The sequence below is a fragment of the Dromaius novaehollandiae genome, chromosome Z, assembly GCF_036370855.1.
Source record: "Dromaius novaehollandiae isolate bDroNov1 chromosome Z, bDroNov1.hap1, whole genome shotgun sequence".
Lineage (NCBI taxonomy): Eukaryota > Metazoa > Chordata > Aves > Casuariiformes > Dromaiidae > Dromaius > Dromaius novaehollandiae.
The window spans coordinates 12255047-12274653 of record NC_088132.1 but is presented as its reverse complement, the minus strand read 5'-3'; the positions used below and the strand labels follow the sequence as shown (position 1 = coordinate 12274653).

The 19607-nt window shown below is 40.0% G+C and overlaps 1 protein-coding gene across 7 annotated transcripts in view; it reads right to left on the bottom strand.

Moving 5' to 3' along the window:
- ZNF462 (zinc finger protein 462) overlaps nt 1-19607 on the bottom strand; it is a 90429-nt gene that overhangs the window by 20052 nt on the left and 50770 nt on the right. For 6 of the 7 annotated variants that reach the window (XM_026098265.2, XM_026098275.2, XM_064501738.1 and 3 more), the window contains 2 exons: nt 17232-17350; nt 12796-12987 (listed from right to left, as the gene is read on the bottom strand). In XM_026098265.2, the coding sequence (XP_025954050.1) occupies nt 12796-12987; nt 17232-17350 (311 nt within the window). The remainder of the gene's footprint in view (nt 1-12795; nt 12988-17231; nt 17351-19607) is intronic. The other variant, XM_064501741.1, reaches the window with a different exon arrangement.

The window sequence follows — 19607 nt, the reverse complement described above, 5'->3', positions numbered from 1 at the left end:
GTGTTTCTGTGCTGGCCACCTTACAATTTTTAGTATATTGCTATTTTACAATCAAGACAGTTTTGATACTTACAGAAAAGATGCCATCCCAAGAACTTATGTGGAGAGTCTCACACTCCAACAATGGTAGCGTGCATATCCCTCGCTTTACCCATGTGTTCTTCCTCCCCTACCTTGCCAAAGGCTTTCATTATTTTGCAGTCCTTCTGGAGTGCAAGATTTAGCACTTCATGAATAAAAAACTCCCAGGATGAACTTGCGTATAAGACTTCTGTTGGTTTCTGAGAATCAGCTTGCCAGACGGCTATCCTAGCACACAGGTGCAACCCAGGTCCACCCAGGTCCACACTTCGGACAGAATCCAAAGTTGGCTGAAGGCATGGGAGGTTTTTCACTGACTTCAGTGAACACTGAACCACACTTTTTCGTATCTACTCCAAAACTAGTGGAGGCAGTGGAAAGATACCAACTGACTTGCCTTTGCTTCTGATCATGTCTTTTAGCACACAGCACAGAAAGAATGGTGAGCAAACACGAAACGGATTTGGGTTTCGGGTGTTTTCTTTTTAAAGCAGCAGCTGAGCAAAGGACTAGGGAGGTACATCAGAAAACCATAGCCAAGCAGCAAAACAACAGTGATTTGTAAGGAACAGTGCTACCTTAAATTGGCAAAGCACTTCTACATGGGCACCTCCACTATTCTTGCTAAAAGAGCAAGCTGATGTCCCAAGTAGCTCAGCACATCCCTTAGCACTGTGTTGACTTGAGATGTTAACCAAGTGTTATAAAAGTAGCAGCATTTACGCAGGCCTTGAGCGAGGGTGCCCCAAAGTGTTGGAGATCTTTTGATGGTCCTGCTGCAAGAACAGGATGCCTGTATGGAAGAGTGGAGAACCAGGGAGGAAGAGAGTAGAGCTTTTCCCTCAGAGCTACCTAACAACTGAGTCATGGCTGCATGTTCCAGCTCAGTCTTTTTCCTGCACCCCAAACACAAAGGTTTGGGAACACTCCAGGAAAGCATTAACAATCTTGGCCCAGAGTTGGAAGAGGGTCCAGCCACCCATGTCTGAAAAGAGTAAAATGGTCTTAGAAGTCTACATCAAAGTCAGAAAGCAGAAGACAGACACTAAAATAAGCAAAGGGAAGAGTTAAAAAATTTATATTAAATAAGGTAAAACATGAAGCCAAAGAGAAAACATGGAAGAGAAGAAAATGAAGAAAAATGAATGACAAAGAACTGAGTATATAAATGACAATCTTTTTTTTTTGATGAAACAGCTTGAAAGCACCACAAGAAAATAAGAGATGTTCAGGTGTTCAATATAAGCAGGAAAAAACTGAATATTTAGCATCAGTTGCTAAAAAGAGAGAGAGAGAGAGAGAGAAAGATCTATTCTTCACAATAATTTAACCTAAAATGAATGTTTTACCTAAAACGAATGTAAAGAACTTACCAGACCACTTCCAAAGCAAGCTAACAGCATGAGATGTTCTGAAGTAAAAGGAAAGGCACCTGCAGTCATGCCAAGAGGCAAAAATTAGCAGTAACTGACTTGATCAAACATGGAAGAACAACAGCGATGTTGCGAATCTCATGACTACAATTTTGAACCGCCAGATCTATCTACAAATTATATCCACAGAAAAAGTAACAAGATTAGCAAGTAGTTAAATCCCTGCCAGCACTATGGATCTAAAAGACATCAGCATCCACCCTCTGAAAACCACAGGGTTCTCTTACCCAAAAGCTGAAATGACCATCTGAATGGAAAGCAGTAGAGATTACTGTCCATATGGTGCCCCACTGACAGAGCCATATATATATTATTGCTGTGTGCAGGTAACAACACATAAGAAAGTCTTATAGTGTCTCTGCAAGGGGGGAGGGGGGAGAGAGAGACAGCATTTCCAGAAGTGCCTAAAACACTTTTAATGCTTGCTAAGTGATTTTGCCATTCTGAAAACTTTATGCAGAGTACAGTCACAAAGACTGGCACAAAGTATCAGTCAACTCCGCTGAAAGTCACTACCACACGAGCCTAAATACGTGAACAGAATTCAGTCTCCACTACGATGCAATATAATGCTAAAACTACAGGCTTGATACACACCTGTACACACTGGGATCACACATGAGGGAAAAATACACAGTGAGAATACACTGCAGAAGCAAAATGAAAATCCAGGTTTTCAAGGATGGTCTATAGTGTATAAATGTGGGTCAGATCGCTAAAAGAAATTAAATTGGAATCTTTTCAGAAGGAAAAAATAAACAGTTAAGATTCTGATCCAGTTACATAAATTTACTCAGAAATTAAGTAACATTTTAGTTATTTGTACATATTTTCAGAGATATCAATGAACATGAACACAACAATGAAACTCAAAAACAAGACACCTAAAACAAACAAGAACAACAGATTAGAACACCTCAAAATGCTTAAGTAAAAGAAACTGAGTAGCAGTTGAAGAACTAGAAGAAAAAGTATCTACTAAAGAAAAAAAAAAAGCAGTGCTTCAGGAAGAAACATTGTTCAAGAGAAGCCATAGTTTCAGTATACTGGAAAGTGAGTACACTGTATCTGCAAAGCACTAATAACCAGCAGGAGAGAGAAACAGATAAATCTGAAGGCATCACACTTTCCTAGTAAATCCACCCTGGAACATCAGCCACAGAGTCAGAGAGATCAGCATCTGCATAATGATTAAAACTAGGAAAGCGGGCATTTGGCTCCCAAGTTTAGAACTAATACAGAGAGAATGTACAAATCACAGAAAGCTCTTGAAAGCTCTTTGGGGGAAAAAAGGGAATGTAATAACAAGTATGGGCCTAGGCCACTATAGATCTGTGTGAGAGTCCTAAAGGGACCAAAAGGAAAATATCTGGAATGCTTTTTAATTTAGTGTGAATGCGTTCACACAAAGAGAAGATTTGTACGAAGAATGTCAGAGAAATTCCAAGGAATTAGGAAAAGCAGTAGACAAATTGTTTCCTCTGGATAGAAATATGCTTGTGAAGCCAGATCAAGATGCAATACTATATCAAAACCCACAAAATATATGGCCAAAAGCAAAGAGGACTGAACTATCAGCAATAATTATTTTAAAAGGAGTAATATAATGTTAGAAGTGGAGCTCATCAGAGTTAGGAACATAATCCCATCTGAAATTCAATGGGACTCAAAATTACCAGCTCACAGAGTAAAGGATATAGTCACGAGGAGCAACAGCTTGAAAAGTGGGAAGGTGGCAAAGCAGGGTGTCATACAAAGACTGCTAAGACTATACACATTTGTTCACTTTATGCCATGCATCACTGACCTGGAAGGAAGAATATGTGGGAGGGTGAAATGTTCTGGCAATAAATTAAACTGGGGGGAGGGGAGGATAGAGAACAGATCAAGATTCAGAGGGATGCAGCATAATATTGATGAACAGGCTTAAGGAAGCATACTGCATAAAGATGTTCTATCCAGCGCATGTTTAAAAACAAAATTTGAACCTAGTCCTAGATATAGTTCTGATTTCTACTAGAGAACATTTACATTGCTAGCATGTTGTGAAGGAGCTGTAATGGAAACAAGCTTTGTGTCCTCATTCTCGAACTCTGAAAGATGCAGGAATAGTATGGAAAGAAAATAAACTCCTTCAGTACAATTGCCATTTAAAGGCTTAAAAATCAAACCAAACCAAAACAACCTTGTTGGAGCAATTTCTTTCAGCATTATCTATCAAGGTCACTTTTGGATCACTTTGGACCAGCTTTTGCATCTGAAAAGAAAAAGTTATTCCGCACATATCTAAGGTAACAGCAGAGGGCAATCAGAAAGATACATGGACTATGGGATCTTGGTCATTCAAAGGAGCTGAGAAACTATCTACGGTTCTTTAACACTTTGAATTTCCTTTTTAGTTATGTGCACACATATTTCCGAATCAAATGAGACTAGCACAAGAAGCTGCGTAGCGTTTATGTCAGAATCACTTAGAAATGACATGAACTTAATCTAACAAGAAGAAAATAATAAAGAACTTTATCTTTCAAATTTCTTTACAGAGAGATTCATACTACTGCCTACGGAAGTATCTCAGAGTTTCACATTTGAGATCAAGGAGAAAGCAGTTATAATACTCCATATAATGAGATGCAAATAAAAGCAGTAAGACTTGTGTAAGTCTTAGGAAGGAGGAAAAGTAATTGGTGAAAGAAGTTGTGCCATATTATTTCTATCTAACAGGAGGGACCAGTCCAAGAGCTTCTCATGGCCTCTTTTTTTTGAGTTTCCAAAGCTACTAGAAATTCCAACTACCATTAGCTTTCAAAACCTACATTCATCCACAGAACAGGTATACCACGGTCAAGAACACTGCATGATTCCTTACCCTGTTCTACTAATGCTGCAAGTTGGAAGGATCAGTTTTAGGGGTGGAGAAATGCTTCATCACATAGCCACTTCATTTCCAGTTATCCCCTCTTTACATCTGTTCTCCCCACAACAGCATTGTTTTTCTGGTTTCAAAGCAGTTTAATTTTCCTGTGGTTCTTTGAGTGATCTGGCCACATCTAGTCACTCTAACACTGCATACAATCCTCTTTTTCAAACCTGGGGTGTTTCAGCAGTTGTTTTGCTACTTGCATCCTTTTGTAATGTCAGCACCAAGCCAGCATAGCATTGTAACCTACATGCTGCTTTGTCCATAGCAATTTTTCCTTAAAATATAGAGATGTTCCATGTGGAGAGCATCATGTTCTCCTTCTGCTGGCACTTCTGGCATCTCTGTTCATCCACTGCCTTCTGTTTAAAGTAAGAACATTGCAGGCTGAGAGTCTGCTGCCACCAGCTTATACCAAGTGAACGGTTCAGCCTATTGGTCATGTTTCAACCCTGTCATCTCATCATTGATTTTGAAGAAGCAAAATTCCATAGTCTAAATGCCAGGAAGCACTTAAATACAAGCCTGCAGTTTGCATTTTAAAAATCATGATCTCTATGTGCTTACCCATTTCCATTAAATGCATAGAAAGTTGCCCAGCTGTTCCATATCTGTTGAGACAAACTGAATTTCATAGAGGAAAGTGCACTTACAGAAGAGACGAACACAGACAAAAAGGTCTGGAAATAGCTATGGCAAGATGTTGATTAAACCAATCTGCCAACAGGACTTACTGGTAACAGGTTCCTTTCTGAGTTTACAAAAATTTTCCACCTCTATTGACTCTTCACTCAGGCAATAATTTATTGAGCAATTATTTTTTGGCATTAGTAACCAAATTCAGCCTCCTATTCTGTGCTTTGTGATTTCCTTGTTATTTTTAAGGGCAATTCTTCAGATATTTTTCAGGAACATTCCGCATTTCCTACTCTATTGCTCTGGCTCTTTGTTTGTATAAACACAAATACTAACACAAAGACATAAACATGCATGCTGCTGTCATCAAGATGCTTCTCTTGCTTCTAACGCTTGAAAGAAAGAGGGAAAAGAAATCCAGCTCTATTAAGTGCTGCATTTTTTGCACTCTGCTTTAAAACTGACCCTGCTATTACAGTGACAACATATGGGTGTCAAGGATCTGATTCACTCTAATGATAGAGCTTAACAACTTGTCTAATTTGTTCTGGAGACCTCCAAGAGGGATAGCGTGTATCTTGACATTACTATTATTATCACCAAAACCAGAGAGACTCAGATCTATCCCTAGCTCTGGGTAACCTCAGATAACTTCAGACAATATTTTCAAATATTGATACCGAAGTGTGGTAACAATGTCCCTTAAAGAAGAAATAAAACTGCCTACCTAAATGCCAAACTCCAGACTGTCAGCTATGTTGATACTAAGACACACAGCTAAACTGAGCAGTAAGATCTACAGCTAAAATGAGCAAAGGTGTTTTACCTCTCCATCAAGCTCCAAATCCCTCTAACAGGTTTTAGATCAATAGAAAATCACTCCAGTCTCAGGAGACAGAAAGTGACATCACTTAGCATACACACAAAGGCTACTAACATGTGGGAATGATAGCCTGCAGAAACATCTCTTCAGCAGTTGGTCAAGTCATACCACATACTCCTTCACAGCAACAGCTCCCTTTTTATTCTGTTTGGAGTTATCACAGATTAAAGGGAGAGCGACAGTTGTGTTAGAGCTGACAGATCATCACCTGCTGTTTCACCTCCTCTGCTTAGTATAAAGTAAAAATCAGAGCAAACAGAAAGAAAAACCCCAGGGGGGAAAAAAGAAAACAAAACAAAAAAAACAGGGGTCCAGATATGCTGCTTCTCTCTGTGGATGCAATCAGATCCATTTCTAGCTAATGGACAGGAATTCAAGAGATGTTTCTTCCTTTGTTTATTGCTTGATCCTCCCCAAAACCTTATTCTATCTTCTCTCCACCCTAAGCAATTCTTTCAGTATCACATCAATCCCACCACAGCAGAATTATCCAAATCCATACAGAGACTGGCAGCAAAGTCCCTCTCCCAGCTGCCTGAGTTCCTGTCTCCATCCCACTGAATTCCAGTTGCCTTTGACCATTCAGCTCAAGACCAGAAAGGAGCACAACAGACAGCACACTGACATCCCCAAAAGCACAGCCAACAACGAAATAAATATCCCCTGTTGTTCCACTGGCCACAAAACTGTTCTCAACAGGAACAGGCCAAGAGCCAGTTATTCACCACTGGAAGGAGCTTCAGGGAACAAGGGCACCTCCAGTGCCCCAGGTCCTTGAAACAACGAGGAGTTTGCTCAGTAAACTTGTAAGGAGAGAAACAAGCCCTGCACTTGTTCCACCACTGCCTGCCAATCTGACTCAGAAAAAAGTTCCCATTTGATCCCACATCTGATAATTACTGTAATTCTGACCACAAGAAGTAAGACACACCAACAAGTACCTGAGAGTTTTAATAAGAATTGGCAAGTAGCTCGGCCACTGGCAGCACCTCTGGGAAGGAAAGATAGGGAAATTCTGCGGGGAGTGGAAACTTGCCCTGGGTTAGAGAAAGAAGGAATGAGGCGAGCAAAAGGACCAGAGTGAAAGGAAGAAGAGTTCATCTGAAATTTGAGAGGGAGAAGACAGGCATGCAGTATCACTCCTACAGGGCACAAAACCAAGGAAACAGGCAGAACAAGGAGACACCCTTCTGAACCCTGACTATGGCTACAAAAGCAAAGGCATCTTCTGATCAGCAAAGTGCTGATCACCATCTTGCATCCTTAATATGGAAGCTATCCTTCCAACTCACCTTGCAATTAAAGCAATTAGGCATTAAAGCTTTGCCTGAATTTGCCCTGTAGTCATTACTGGCTCTCTGCCTCCCTGATCAAACAACAGACAAGTAAAAAGACTTCAAAAGAGTGGTGTCCAAAAAGAAAGAAAGAAAAAAAAAGAAAAAAAGAAGCTAGGGGTCCTAAACACAAAAAACAAGGCAATTCTGCTCCAACATCAAGCTTCGGGGCTGTGAGGATTCCAGCCTACTGTGGTCTCACCCTAACAGAGGTAGCCATAAAACACTACGACACAATAGTGACAATGAGAAAGAAACAACAACAAAGGTGAAATTTCAAGAGCGAGCCTCACAAGCAACAGGCTCAGAGACTTCCTACCCTGCTTGGGAGGTTACAGAAACACCTCTTATCAAGAGCAACACTGCCCATGGACAGAAATAAATAGGTCAAGCTGTAAAATAAGGTATACATTAAAAAAGAAAAAATCAGCGGTAGCATGTCTGAGCATATGGAAAGCTTGCCTCTCTTCTGGAAGCTGGAAGGAAGAGGGAGTTGAGTGCCTCTAGGGCTGAGTGGACTGCAATAAAAATCTTGTCTCATTGGCACTAGCCAAGAGACATTTGTTCAAAAGCCTCCTCTCTTCCCCACAGCTCTCCTCTGTTTCTGGTAGTGCACAAAATTGTCCTAGCAAACCTGCTAAAGGCCCTCTGCACCCCTCAGGATTTCAACTGTCAAGCAGCATAGAAGACACACATCCTGATTATGCATTATCCGTCCTGAAAAGGAAGTGTACAGGAATGGGAAGGGATTTACAGTTCTTAAACAACAATCCCAGAGACAGGACTTAGTCAAGCAGTTTGTACCAGCCAGGCTCCAGTAAAGCAAGGCAGATGTATTTTTATTCCAGTCTCTACATGAGACAAAGTTCTTTTCCACCGGCAAAGGCTAAAGTTCAGAAAATGCTGGAATAGGGCACTGGGTGTTTCACTTAGTAGTTTTCAATGCATTTGCTGCTGCAAGTAATTAAATTTAATGAAGATGTTGACATGCAGTGTACTTGCAAAGTCAAAAAATCTTCTAGCTCTGACCCTGCATGTGTTTTGTGATGTGTGCTGGTATTAATCATAGGTACTGTTTCATTTGCATAACAGTGAAAACCATGATTTTTGAGCTCCAAGGGCATGCACAGAGTGTGCTGCTTTCTACATTTCAAGAGCTGGCTACAACTAGAAGGGAAAAAGATCTCGTGCAATGGCAGCATGAATGCGAAGACATTAGAAGCCACATCCACAAGATCTGCCTGGTTTATCACTTCCACTTCACTGTGTCCCTACAGCAATTACAAATTCTTAACTACTGAAAATTAAAAAAAATGTTTTTTTGATTTACTTTACATAGTCATGACACAAATAAATTCATGAAGCTCCAGATCTGCCGCCATATCAATATAGAGCGGCACTTTGCTCTACAAAGCAGTTAGGCCAAAAGGGTTATTCACAAAATAAAGCGCTACTCAAAAGGAACAATAGTTCTAGCCAGGGCAATTTATGACAAGTATTTTACATACTCCCAAGAAGTTTTTGCTGAGGGTAGAGTAATAACACCAGATCACTGATCTGTCTACAGAATCATTTTGTTTTATGGTCTTTATGACAATAGGCTCCACTCATGGATTTCTCCAGGCTGTAAGAGGAAGGCAGCCCTCCACCTCTACAGTCCTTGAATACAAGCAAACATACATAACACCAGGCCTTACGCAAGCGTCTGTTCATACATGCATTCTCCTTAGCTAGTGTTCACTTTGCAGGTAACACCTGCTCCTCTGTTTTCCAGCGTTTAGCCAAGTACTTTTGTGTCTGTGCCTGGCTTTCATTTCAAGCCTTCCTTACTGACAGAGAGGATGACATTCTTTTAATATTGTAATGACTTGACAATGCAGACTGTGGGATTTCACTGCCGTGCACTCAAAGCAACAGGAACAGAGCTGACTCCACACGGTGTGAAACTGTAAACCCTTATCTGTGACACATTTTGCCCCACATGATGACAATATTACCAGTAAAACCATACAACCCTTCTGGGCAGAGATTAACACACACATAAGTTCTGGTTCTCAAGAAGACTGTGAAAGAACACACAACAAAACATATCTTTTTAGGGGATTCACCCAGTCCTCCTCAAAGATTGATAAGTTTGAAATATTTCAATTTATTCTGCATTTTCACTAAGAACTCAAAACTCCTAGGCCACATTTTGCTGTGTACTGCAAATAAGTAAGTAAATCCAAGCAAACAAAAATTCCCACCACACAACCGAAAACACATAGAAGACCACCATCTCTGTTTCCAAAAGGAAAAATACCTGTAAACTATTAGAAGAGCGAAAGAACATTTTACCAGAATGGCCACTTCATTCTTTCAACAGGAGCTGAACATCACAAAACATTCAGTGCCTCTATGCTATGCAAAACAGAAAAGTCACACTGGTGATTACCGTTTGCTGGTCTTTTGTGGCTGTTTGTAAAAAGCACAGAGTGCTTTACCTCTAGAGAGGTTAGCGCACAACATGAGCAGACTCCTTACATATCACAGTATCGCACAACGCATGGAAAACCAGGTGGGATGCAAAAAGCAGCATCTTCCAGTGATGTCTCTCTAACAAAGCCTTCTCCACTGACTCACATCAGAGATCGCCACAAACACTCTATTATGCTACTGCCCTGGGAGATGCATATGAGCGTTAAAGTGGTTGTTATGCTTATTAATGACAACATAGTTGCCAGGGATGGGTCTACCTAAACCACTAAACTGCTCCAATTCCACCTCCATGCAAAGTACATCAAGCCCCAAAACATCTCCAGGACATAAAGTTGAACATTTCAGACATCCTCTCTCTGAACTGAAAGAGATGAGTCACTCAAATTTAAATATATTTTCATCTTTTAACAAATGGATCAACCTAAAAGAACAAAAGAAATGTTCTAAGGAAGGCCCCTCAGGGAACAATTTCTGCAGGAAAAAAAGCAGCAGCAGAAGTTCCACTGGGCTCTTGTCCCAGAACAGCTCTATTCAAACAGGCGTTCTGCTATTACAATTCAGTACCCTTTTCCTTTTTCTCCATCTTTGCAAGGCTCAACAATTGGCAAGTTGAGTTCTGCTAGCTTCTCAAATCTCCCCAAGCCATCCTGCTCTGTTTCCTATTCCAACTACAATATTCATCCACAGACAAGAAGAGACCTTTTCTGCTGCCATTTCAATTATACTGGCCTGCTGCATACCTACCAACCTATAAAATGAGTCCATAACAACGTGAAGCACTCTTCTTGTCTGCCGTTCACCTCAGCCCTAGTTCAATTTTGTATCCCCATTAATTTGATCACAGCCCAAGCACAGGTTATTTATACAGGCTAATGCGGGTGAAATCCAACTACCATACGCTGTGTGAGCCCCACTTAATATTGCCTCCAGCTGGACATAATAATGCCTCTCACACATACCCATATTTCCTATTATTGGGACCAGTCTTTTATCTAGCCCTATCTATCATCTGCAACTTGCAGGCCTAGGTAACACAGAGCTTGATTCATTCCCTTCTAAAAACCAAAAATAAATGATGTCACAAGAGCAGCGATCATTAACTTGATCTGCAGCCAACTTCATAATGTCAAAAAATTACTTAAAACAGGTTATTCCTTCCCCAAGCAATGCTGAAAATGTTAACATGATTATTATTACACCTGTACTCGTCTGACTAGCTCCCCAGTGGGTGGCTTCTATTACTGTCAAAGTGACTTAACTATTAACCCTGTTTAAAGATGATCAAGCTAACTGGGACAGATTCTGCATTGGTCTCAAGCTGCAATACAAATCTAGGTAACAGAGTCATCCTCAAGAAGTGTTTTTGTTAAGATTCATTATTTTATTTATTTTAGGAAGAGTTCACATTAAAGGCTATAAAATTATCTTCTACAGAGATCTGCACTCGATTTGTAACTTCAGTTACCATGACTTTGTGCTCCTGAGATCAATTAAAAAAAAAAAAAACACTCCAAAGTAAATGAACCATCCTTCCCAAGCTCAAAAACTGTCCTTCTGTATCTCTCAACACCACCCTGACTAGCAAAATTTTGCTAACAAGCTGGAAAGACCAGGACAGCCACTGAAAATTACTTTCCACCTCTGAACAGTCAGTAATGGAACATTCTTTTTAGAAAGTAATAGAAAAGTAATAGATACTACGCAAGATGTTCTCTGTTCTTTGGATTATTTTAAGCTAGCATTAGCAAAGATAAATGCTCAGTTAGTAAGTCTTCACTGCACTGTCCCAGACACCCTTTGACAAAAGGCAATCTGAGAGCAGCTGGTCAAAATCTTTCAAAAGACTCTGATCCCAAAAGTGACTTGCTGAACCACACAAATATTATTCACTTTTTTTTTCCTTCAAAAACTATTTCTATCGTGATTTTTTTTCTCTTTAAATTCTTTTCTGCCATTTTCTGGACTTATTTCTTGTCTTTCATTCTTTCTTATTTCACACTTTTTTCCAATGAGAAAGAAAAGAAGGGATGATGGGAGACCAAAAAAGCTACAAAGCAATTAGTTATGACACTTATCTCCCCTTTCATTTCACTAGTTAAAAGAAAAGAATTTTTTTTATTAAAAAAAGAAATCTGGTAAGATTTGAACATTTTTTTTCCTCTCCTAACACCACCCCCCACACACCCTAATTCCTTGAAATTTCTGCAAACACCTGAGCCTTTTATTTTATCTTCAGCTACATTCTCTTCCCCTGTCAATGCAACTCGTCCAAGAATCAAGATTTTTTTGCTCGAAGGCCCAATTCTTTTCTTAATTGGTAGAGAGCAACCTAAAACGAGTCTCATAAGCAACCACTGCAAATGTTTTAAAGCTTGCTATAATGCTGCACTACATCTATCCTACAAGTCTACATTTTCTCTGTTAACTGCAACCCTTCCTCTGTTGCTTCTTAGGTATCTCCTGGATGCTTCTCTTGCACAAATGCATTAAAAGCTTTCAAGGAAAGCAGGGAAAAGAGAACAGGTCTCAGGGTCTCTCTCCAGCAGAGGCAGCTTAATATCTGGAGGCACTGTTTATGCTCTTTGCAGCAAGAACGAGAGAATAGTCACTTGTACTACCATTACAGGTACAGATTTTAAGCTTAATCATCTGGCTTCACTAAACTGATCTCCTAACAAGGTAAAGGGGTGTTTTTCAGGACAACAAATGGAATTAGATGCTCTCTTTCCCGTTGGCTTTCAGCTCTGAAAATTTTCTACAATTTAAATCTCTGCTAGAAAGTAAAGCCACCATGACATATTCCAAAGTCAAGTGGTGACAGGAAAATTTGGTGAAGTATGATTTGGTGAGGTTCTAAAGCAGGTCATGCCCTAAAACACTGTATTTACTCTTGTTTTGTTGCAACTTCTGATTCCTCTTAATGACCAAAGGAAGCTGCATCTTGGGCAAGCTGCCTGCATATATTTTTTTTAATAAAGATATTAAGTGGCACCTTAGAAAATTAAACTCTTGCTCTGAGACACCTCTTACCATTAGAGTCCTCCACTTCTTCAGCAGCAGTGTGGTTCTTGGAGGTGTGGTGGGCGTGTGAGGCTGCAAGGCTGACAATGCGGGGTCTTGGTAGTGTCAGTGCTTTCCCATGCACTTTCAAGGAGTGCTCTTTCAGCTGGCTGATTGTCATGGTGGAAAATGAGCAGGAGGAACATTTGTAGGCATGTTCACCTGGGTGAGCGAAATACAGGCAAGTCATCAGCTCACAAAAGAAACAAAATGGGGCCCCAATACTTCTCCTACTGAGCTCGGTAGTAAAATTCCCATGGACTCCTTCAGTGTGAGACTAATCCCAAAGAGAACCAGCTAAATGGGTCTCTGTTGGAGCAGTCTGGACTCTGCAGGTACAGACACCTGCTTCGGACCAAATTAGCACTAACAACTGTAGATCCTTGTCAAGTGATCGACGTCAAAAAACAGAGATCAGACTCTCAGCGTGCCTGCGTTGTATGGTATGGGAAGAAAACAGACTCTGGGATGAAGATGGAGTTGTTTGACTATAGCACTTCTAAATTTCTTTGAGAGCACAGCAACTAAAGAGGGCAAAGTCATCCATTTTTGCATGCAGCACATCCAGCATTGTTACTAATGAAGCAAGAAAGAGACCACAAAATGCTACAAAAGGTCCCTCAAAAAAAAAAAATCTATTTGAGGAAGATCGCATGTTCCTTATGTGAAACCTGCCATCAGGCAGGAGAAATCTCCATAGAACTGGTAACCAGCTCAAGGTTGGTTTACTACAAGAACTGTACATGGCAATACCAAGAACACTGCATATTTGCAGGGCTATGTGACAGTGTGTTATGGAAAAGTCTTAAAAGAAGTGAAAGAACAGAAGTAATGAACAGTAGTGAATTTAATTCTAAATACATTCCAAGCCATAAAGACAGAATACAAGGGAGAAACAAATCCCTGAGACAAGATTTGTTCAGCATTAAGCATCATGGAGGCAACCGTAACACAAAGTGAAACTGTCCAACATAAACAATGTGATACACAGGCAACAAGTTATTGTTTTGGAAGTGCCACTTCCATGTAAAAGGATAACACTGGCCACACATGAGTTGTACATAAAGTGCCAAAACTAATGCAGGAGTGAAATATTCATGAACAGTAACAGCAGAACGAGAGCTCTGCGTAATGAACAAGCAGGAAATGTCTTCCATTTCTCAAAAAAATTATCAATCAAAGTTCTCAAACAGATTTGTTTCAAACACCAGAAATAAGCAAATCAAAAGAGAATGTGAAAACACACGTATTGCAGCAAGTCAGAGTAAGCCCACATGAAAAGATTAGCAACCTCCCTACATAAAAATAAATCCCAGCCCTCTCCCAGAAAAACTGTGCTAATCACAGGGAGAAAATACCAACTCCTGGAAAGCCTCTTTGGTTCATCTGAAAAAGAACAGATCACTTAAGAGACTGAAATAGTGAAACAAGAAATTGTTCCACATGTGTTTTCAAATGTAATTCTTCACCTGCTTATTATGTCAGAGATAGATATTACCTTTTTACAAAGAGAAAGAAAATATTTTTACATAGTATGTATGATAGACTGTTTAACTGAAGAGGATAAGGCAAGGACGAAAAGTCTCCACACTCAGAGATTTCAAAACTCAGGTGGACATTGCTCTGGGCAACCTGTTCTAGCTGACCTCGCTGGGGCAGGGGGGTTGCACCAGATGATCTCCAGAGGTCACTTCTAACCCTAACTATTCTGTGAAAAAGAAATCCCAAGGTGTAAGATACTACTGTAATACACACATAAAACTTCAGTTTGTTTAAGAGATTCTTGGATGAGGGTAGGCATCAACCATTAACTTAAAATTATCACAAGAAATTAAAGCAAAGAGGATGATTACAAATTAAGAACTCTGGATAGAATTAGTAAATATACCTACTGTTCAGCAGAAACAGTTCAGGTGGACATCAGTATGAGAGAACATGTTTGATTTCAGAGGCAAGGCTATGGTTTGACTCTACAGAAGGGTTTTACGCATTTTCAGTTGCTAGTTTTGCATTTCATAAAATGATAGCATTAATATATAAATCAATACATCTCAATAATTTCCAAGTGGGACTGTCTCAACACCTGAGATATCCCCAAAGCATTATGTTCCAGATTATGTAGAACCTGAGCAGGACAAACAGTCTGGCTTACAATCTCATTTGAGGTGAAAACAATTGACAGCACATTTAGAGACAGTGCAAACTATTCTGCTCCATGCCAAAAAAGATGGCATATACTGGATGAGAACAAATGCCAGAAACACTGACCGGTCCTGGCTGTTAGACAAGAATATATTTCATAGTGAATGAAATTTGACCACTTCCCAAAAGATGATGGAGGCAGGAAGACTGAGTGAAAGACTCCAGGATTTTACTGAAATTTAAAGATACCCAGGAGACTTTACAAAAATTCAGGGGCATGTTGCAGGTTTCTGCTTCTAAGAATAAAATTAAATTAAATTAAAAAATAATGAGATGATTGATGAGAGAAGAAAATGTGGTAACAAAAGAAAGATTTAGATAAACACTGTGTTACTAAAGACTAGGGAGTCTGAGGAAAAGTATCCGTAAGATGATTATTCAGCAGGATGTATTTCTGAAGGACTGACTGAAAACGTAACACAGCAAAACTCCTTTTGAAAAACATGCCATCAATTTTTATGTGATGTGAGTATTTGTTTGGTAGAAATGTACTGAGGCAGAACAGATGAAAAGGCTTTGGAAACCCTACTACACAAATCATTGTGCAAAGCACTCTATGGGCTGCAGAAAGCAACTATGAAATGGTGTTCTGGTATGATGCAAAACATGGGTCCACTAATCGAGTTCAAGGGCATGACTTTGTAAAATATAAATCAATGACCTACATGAAGAGGACTGTAAAGTAAATATTAGCTACATGCTAATCATGCCATTAAAATCTGGCAAGTTCAAACAAGGTAACACAAAGTAGCCCAACTGTACAATGACATAAAAGAAAATGAAAAAGAAGCAAACATTTTATGATGGGCCAAGACAGAGAACATCAGCACCTCCATACAGCATCTGGGACTTCATAAACTGAAACTGCTGCATACAGGTAAATTTCCTAGAAGAGACAGAATGCCATAGTCCCATACAGAAGGAGGCTGGAAAACTTCTAAGTTAATCCACAATACCCATGCAAGTACAGTAAAGTGTCCTGGTATACACTCTATCATCAGAAGATAAAGTATCCAAATGTGAAATTTGAAATCGATATAGGAAATGGAGTACAGCAGAGACCATACATACCTCCTAAATTTTTACATTGTGCATTTACAAAGTGCATTTGGATCAAGGGCCACAATTACCTTATGAGCCAACAGCTACAAGTTCCTCCTGCCCCTCCTCCCCATTTTCCCCATCTTCCTCCTCCACTCCGACTTGAGTGCACAATGTGGTGGAAACAAGAAGTAAAGAAAGGAATGTATTTCTAGCACCTTGTCATCTGTTCCAGGAGTTTCTATGTGTGAGCTGTAACAACTGGGCCAGTTTGTAGGTTTTTTTAGATTGCTCCATATTCTGCTACTTGCATTAGGATATGTGTTTGGACTGAGGTAGAGGGGTTTATTGTTTTTTAACTGAAAAGACGCAACGGAAGCCAATGGAGCCACTGGTTCTTGACTCCAGTCTTCACATAACCTTTCAATGCATGATGGTGCCAGGAGTCTAGGGCCAAGGAATAAAGATCAGTCACCTACCAGGACATTCTGTGTCTCACACCTTTGAACAGCCAAAGGTGCAACACTTTGAGGTGACCTATCCTGTATGACGCATCACCTTCCCAATTCTTGTTCATCAGAAGCATGTTTGCTTGCTTGCATTTGTCCTGTACTGCAAGATAGAGGTCTGCAAGATAGATTTCCATGTATAATAATGGAACCATATCACTCTCAGTCTGCTGCACACAGACCTGACTCCCAAAGTTTTCAGTGTTTGGTTTAACATGAAAGCCACCATAAGATTCTATGAAACCAAGATGAAATCCTCGGTCCTTTTCCCAGAATCACCTAAAGCACAAACATAAATAAAAATATAGTGGAACAAAGCTCAGAACCAAACAGTTGAGACACCAACGGTATATGTGGACTGACTGAACACTCTTGGAAACAAGCAAAAATAACAACAAAAATTCATTTAAATAGAAGGAAATAAGAGAAGGAAGTTCTTGAAGTACTCAACATTGATTTAAATTCTTGTCTTCACAAAAACATTATCCCACTGATTACAGGAGGTGTGGAGGCTGGCCAATCCTGACTTGCCTTTGAAAATCTTACCCAAATTTGGTGACAAAACACGTGACTGAAATCAGCATCTCTGATCAGCGAGTTTACAGGGGCCATTTCAGCTGGCGAACTGCGAAACACAGAGAGAGAGAAACTTACCAGCATGAGCTTTGAGTATATGAGTTTTCAGGCGGCTGTTGTAAGAGGACTTGAATGGGCAGAGTTTGCAACGGAACGGCTTATGGTGTCCATGATGGGTCTGCATATGGCGATCCAGACTTCAAAAAAGGAAAGGCAGAAAAAGGAAACACAAAACAGGAAATTATTTCAACTATTTCTTCAGATGCAAACCAAAACATTTGCAGCAATAATAAATTAACTAAGAGGCAGATCAGGCTCATATATCTTTTCTCATACTATCTCTTACAATCCAGTAGGTCTGCTTACAGAACAAAGCAGAATCTAATCTGAGGAAGAGAACCAACACCAATTTTGTTATGCAGAAAGCAAGCCACTTAAATAAACTCACAGGGAAAAATTACTGTAAATTAAATTACACCTGATCCAGACTTAAAAGATTAGTTGAAAGAAACAAGAAGCAGGCAAGAACAGTAAAATTATCATTACAGATTTTTTTTCCTGGCAGACGTTTTTGTGAAAATATGCCCCCTTTTGTCCTCTTGATGAAGGAAAAAAAAAAAAGAGAGAGAGCGAAAGATATTTTTGACCAGCTTTACTGAGGAGGCCTTCTTTTGGTTACAGCAGCAAAAGCAGATTAGAGATCCTGCTCTGGGGAGGGTGCCAGCAGGCTGCAGTTGATGAGTTCCAGGATTAAAAGGCAGCAGAGTTTCAGACATAACAGAATGGGAGATCCTGCATGAAGCTCAGCAAGAGACCAAGGGGTGGCAAAGACCAGCTTCTACTTTCTATAGGGGAACTGAAAGCTACCTGGATTCTGGAGGGAGTTCAGAACCTGCTATCTCCACAGCTTCTCCTAGCAGCTCACTGAAATTTTGAAGGAAAGAAAGGATGTTTTCCACAGTTTGTAAGACAATGTCAGATTGACTCCATCTGAGCAAGTTCTGCAGAGCTCTGCAGTTCCTATGCTGTGGCTGACATTCGCATGTTCACAGTCTCCAGGAAGCATGCAGCTAGCATCAGCTTGGGCACTGTGCACCTCCAATACAGCATCTTCTTTGGAAACATTAATGCTCTCTGATCAATCTAGTCTTAACCTCAGCCTCCGTATGCATGGTGATAGAATAACCGCAAGGGCAGATATAGCAGTGTGAGGGCGGGGTAACTTATCAGAATGTAGTAATTCTAGGCATACTTCAGCCTTATTTCCTTTTACTTCACCTAAATTGTCCTGTTCTTTTTAAATGAGTATCAACATCTAGATCAAGAGCAGTCCGTTCCAGCCCTCTCATACTATACAGATCATCACAGGATCTTTAGTCCCACACTGAAAGAGCTTGAGCCAGGAAATGCCTGTTTACCAGTGCTAACACTGAACTCTGTGTATTCAAACATCTGATGACAGCAAAAAACAAAAACCAACCTTATGTCTCATCTCAGGGTCATTCATAGAAATATAATTTAATATAAAACCAGCACAAATTTTATCATCTATGATAAAATTTATAGCTTCTCCAGAGAAAAGGGGGGGAAAACTCCTAAATTAATAAAACTCAATAGTTACTAAAACACAACATGTTTTAAATAGCTGGTAGGGATGAGCTTACTTAACAATTCAACCATACTGCCAAAGATGTATATAATACAGTACTTTAAGCTATTCTACACAGTAATACTTGTAACTATATATACACAAGCAGATACTTTGCCAGCAAGATTTTCCAAAGGCAGGTTTTTAGGTTTTGGTCAGATTTCCAGGAATAGTGGGCTGCTTAAATATTGGTTTGGCTTCTCTCATAGACTTCATCTCCCAAGAGGGTGATTACACCAGGATCAAAAATACCAGATGAAGCTGAATACCATTCCAACACTGATACCACCTATTATCAAGCTGGGTGATAGATGCACAGTTCCTCCCTGCCATCCACCACCTTTTGACTCACCAATCCTTCTATTCACAGGATACCACTTTATTCAATTCCTGGGAAACAGAATGACTAGAGACCAAGCTGATTTTGGAAGCAAACCACTTTATTTGGGCAAGCAGCAGGTCTTGTGAGCCATCTGAGGTAGGGCATCCCCAGTGCCAGTCTTGCCAAAGGAGGTTAGGATATGCCCAGAGGTAGCCATCCTTTCCTCCATGCCCTTCCTTACTGTTGGCCACTCAGTCCCATGGGCCTTTTCAACCTGGCAGACTAAACCGTGGCATTGATTTGACATGCTGTAACACTAACAAAAATCCTGCTTTTCAAACCAAGGGGATTGATTAAAAATGTTTTTTATCATGCTTTTTTCTCTCACATACATTTGTTTGCAAAACAGTGACACTTCCCTGGAATTCAAGAGGGCTACTGACAGTGCTATGAATGCCTCTATACCAAATGAGCACCTGGATCT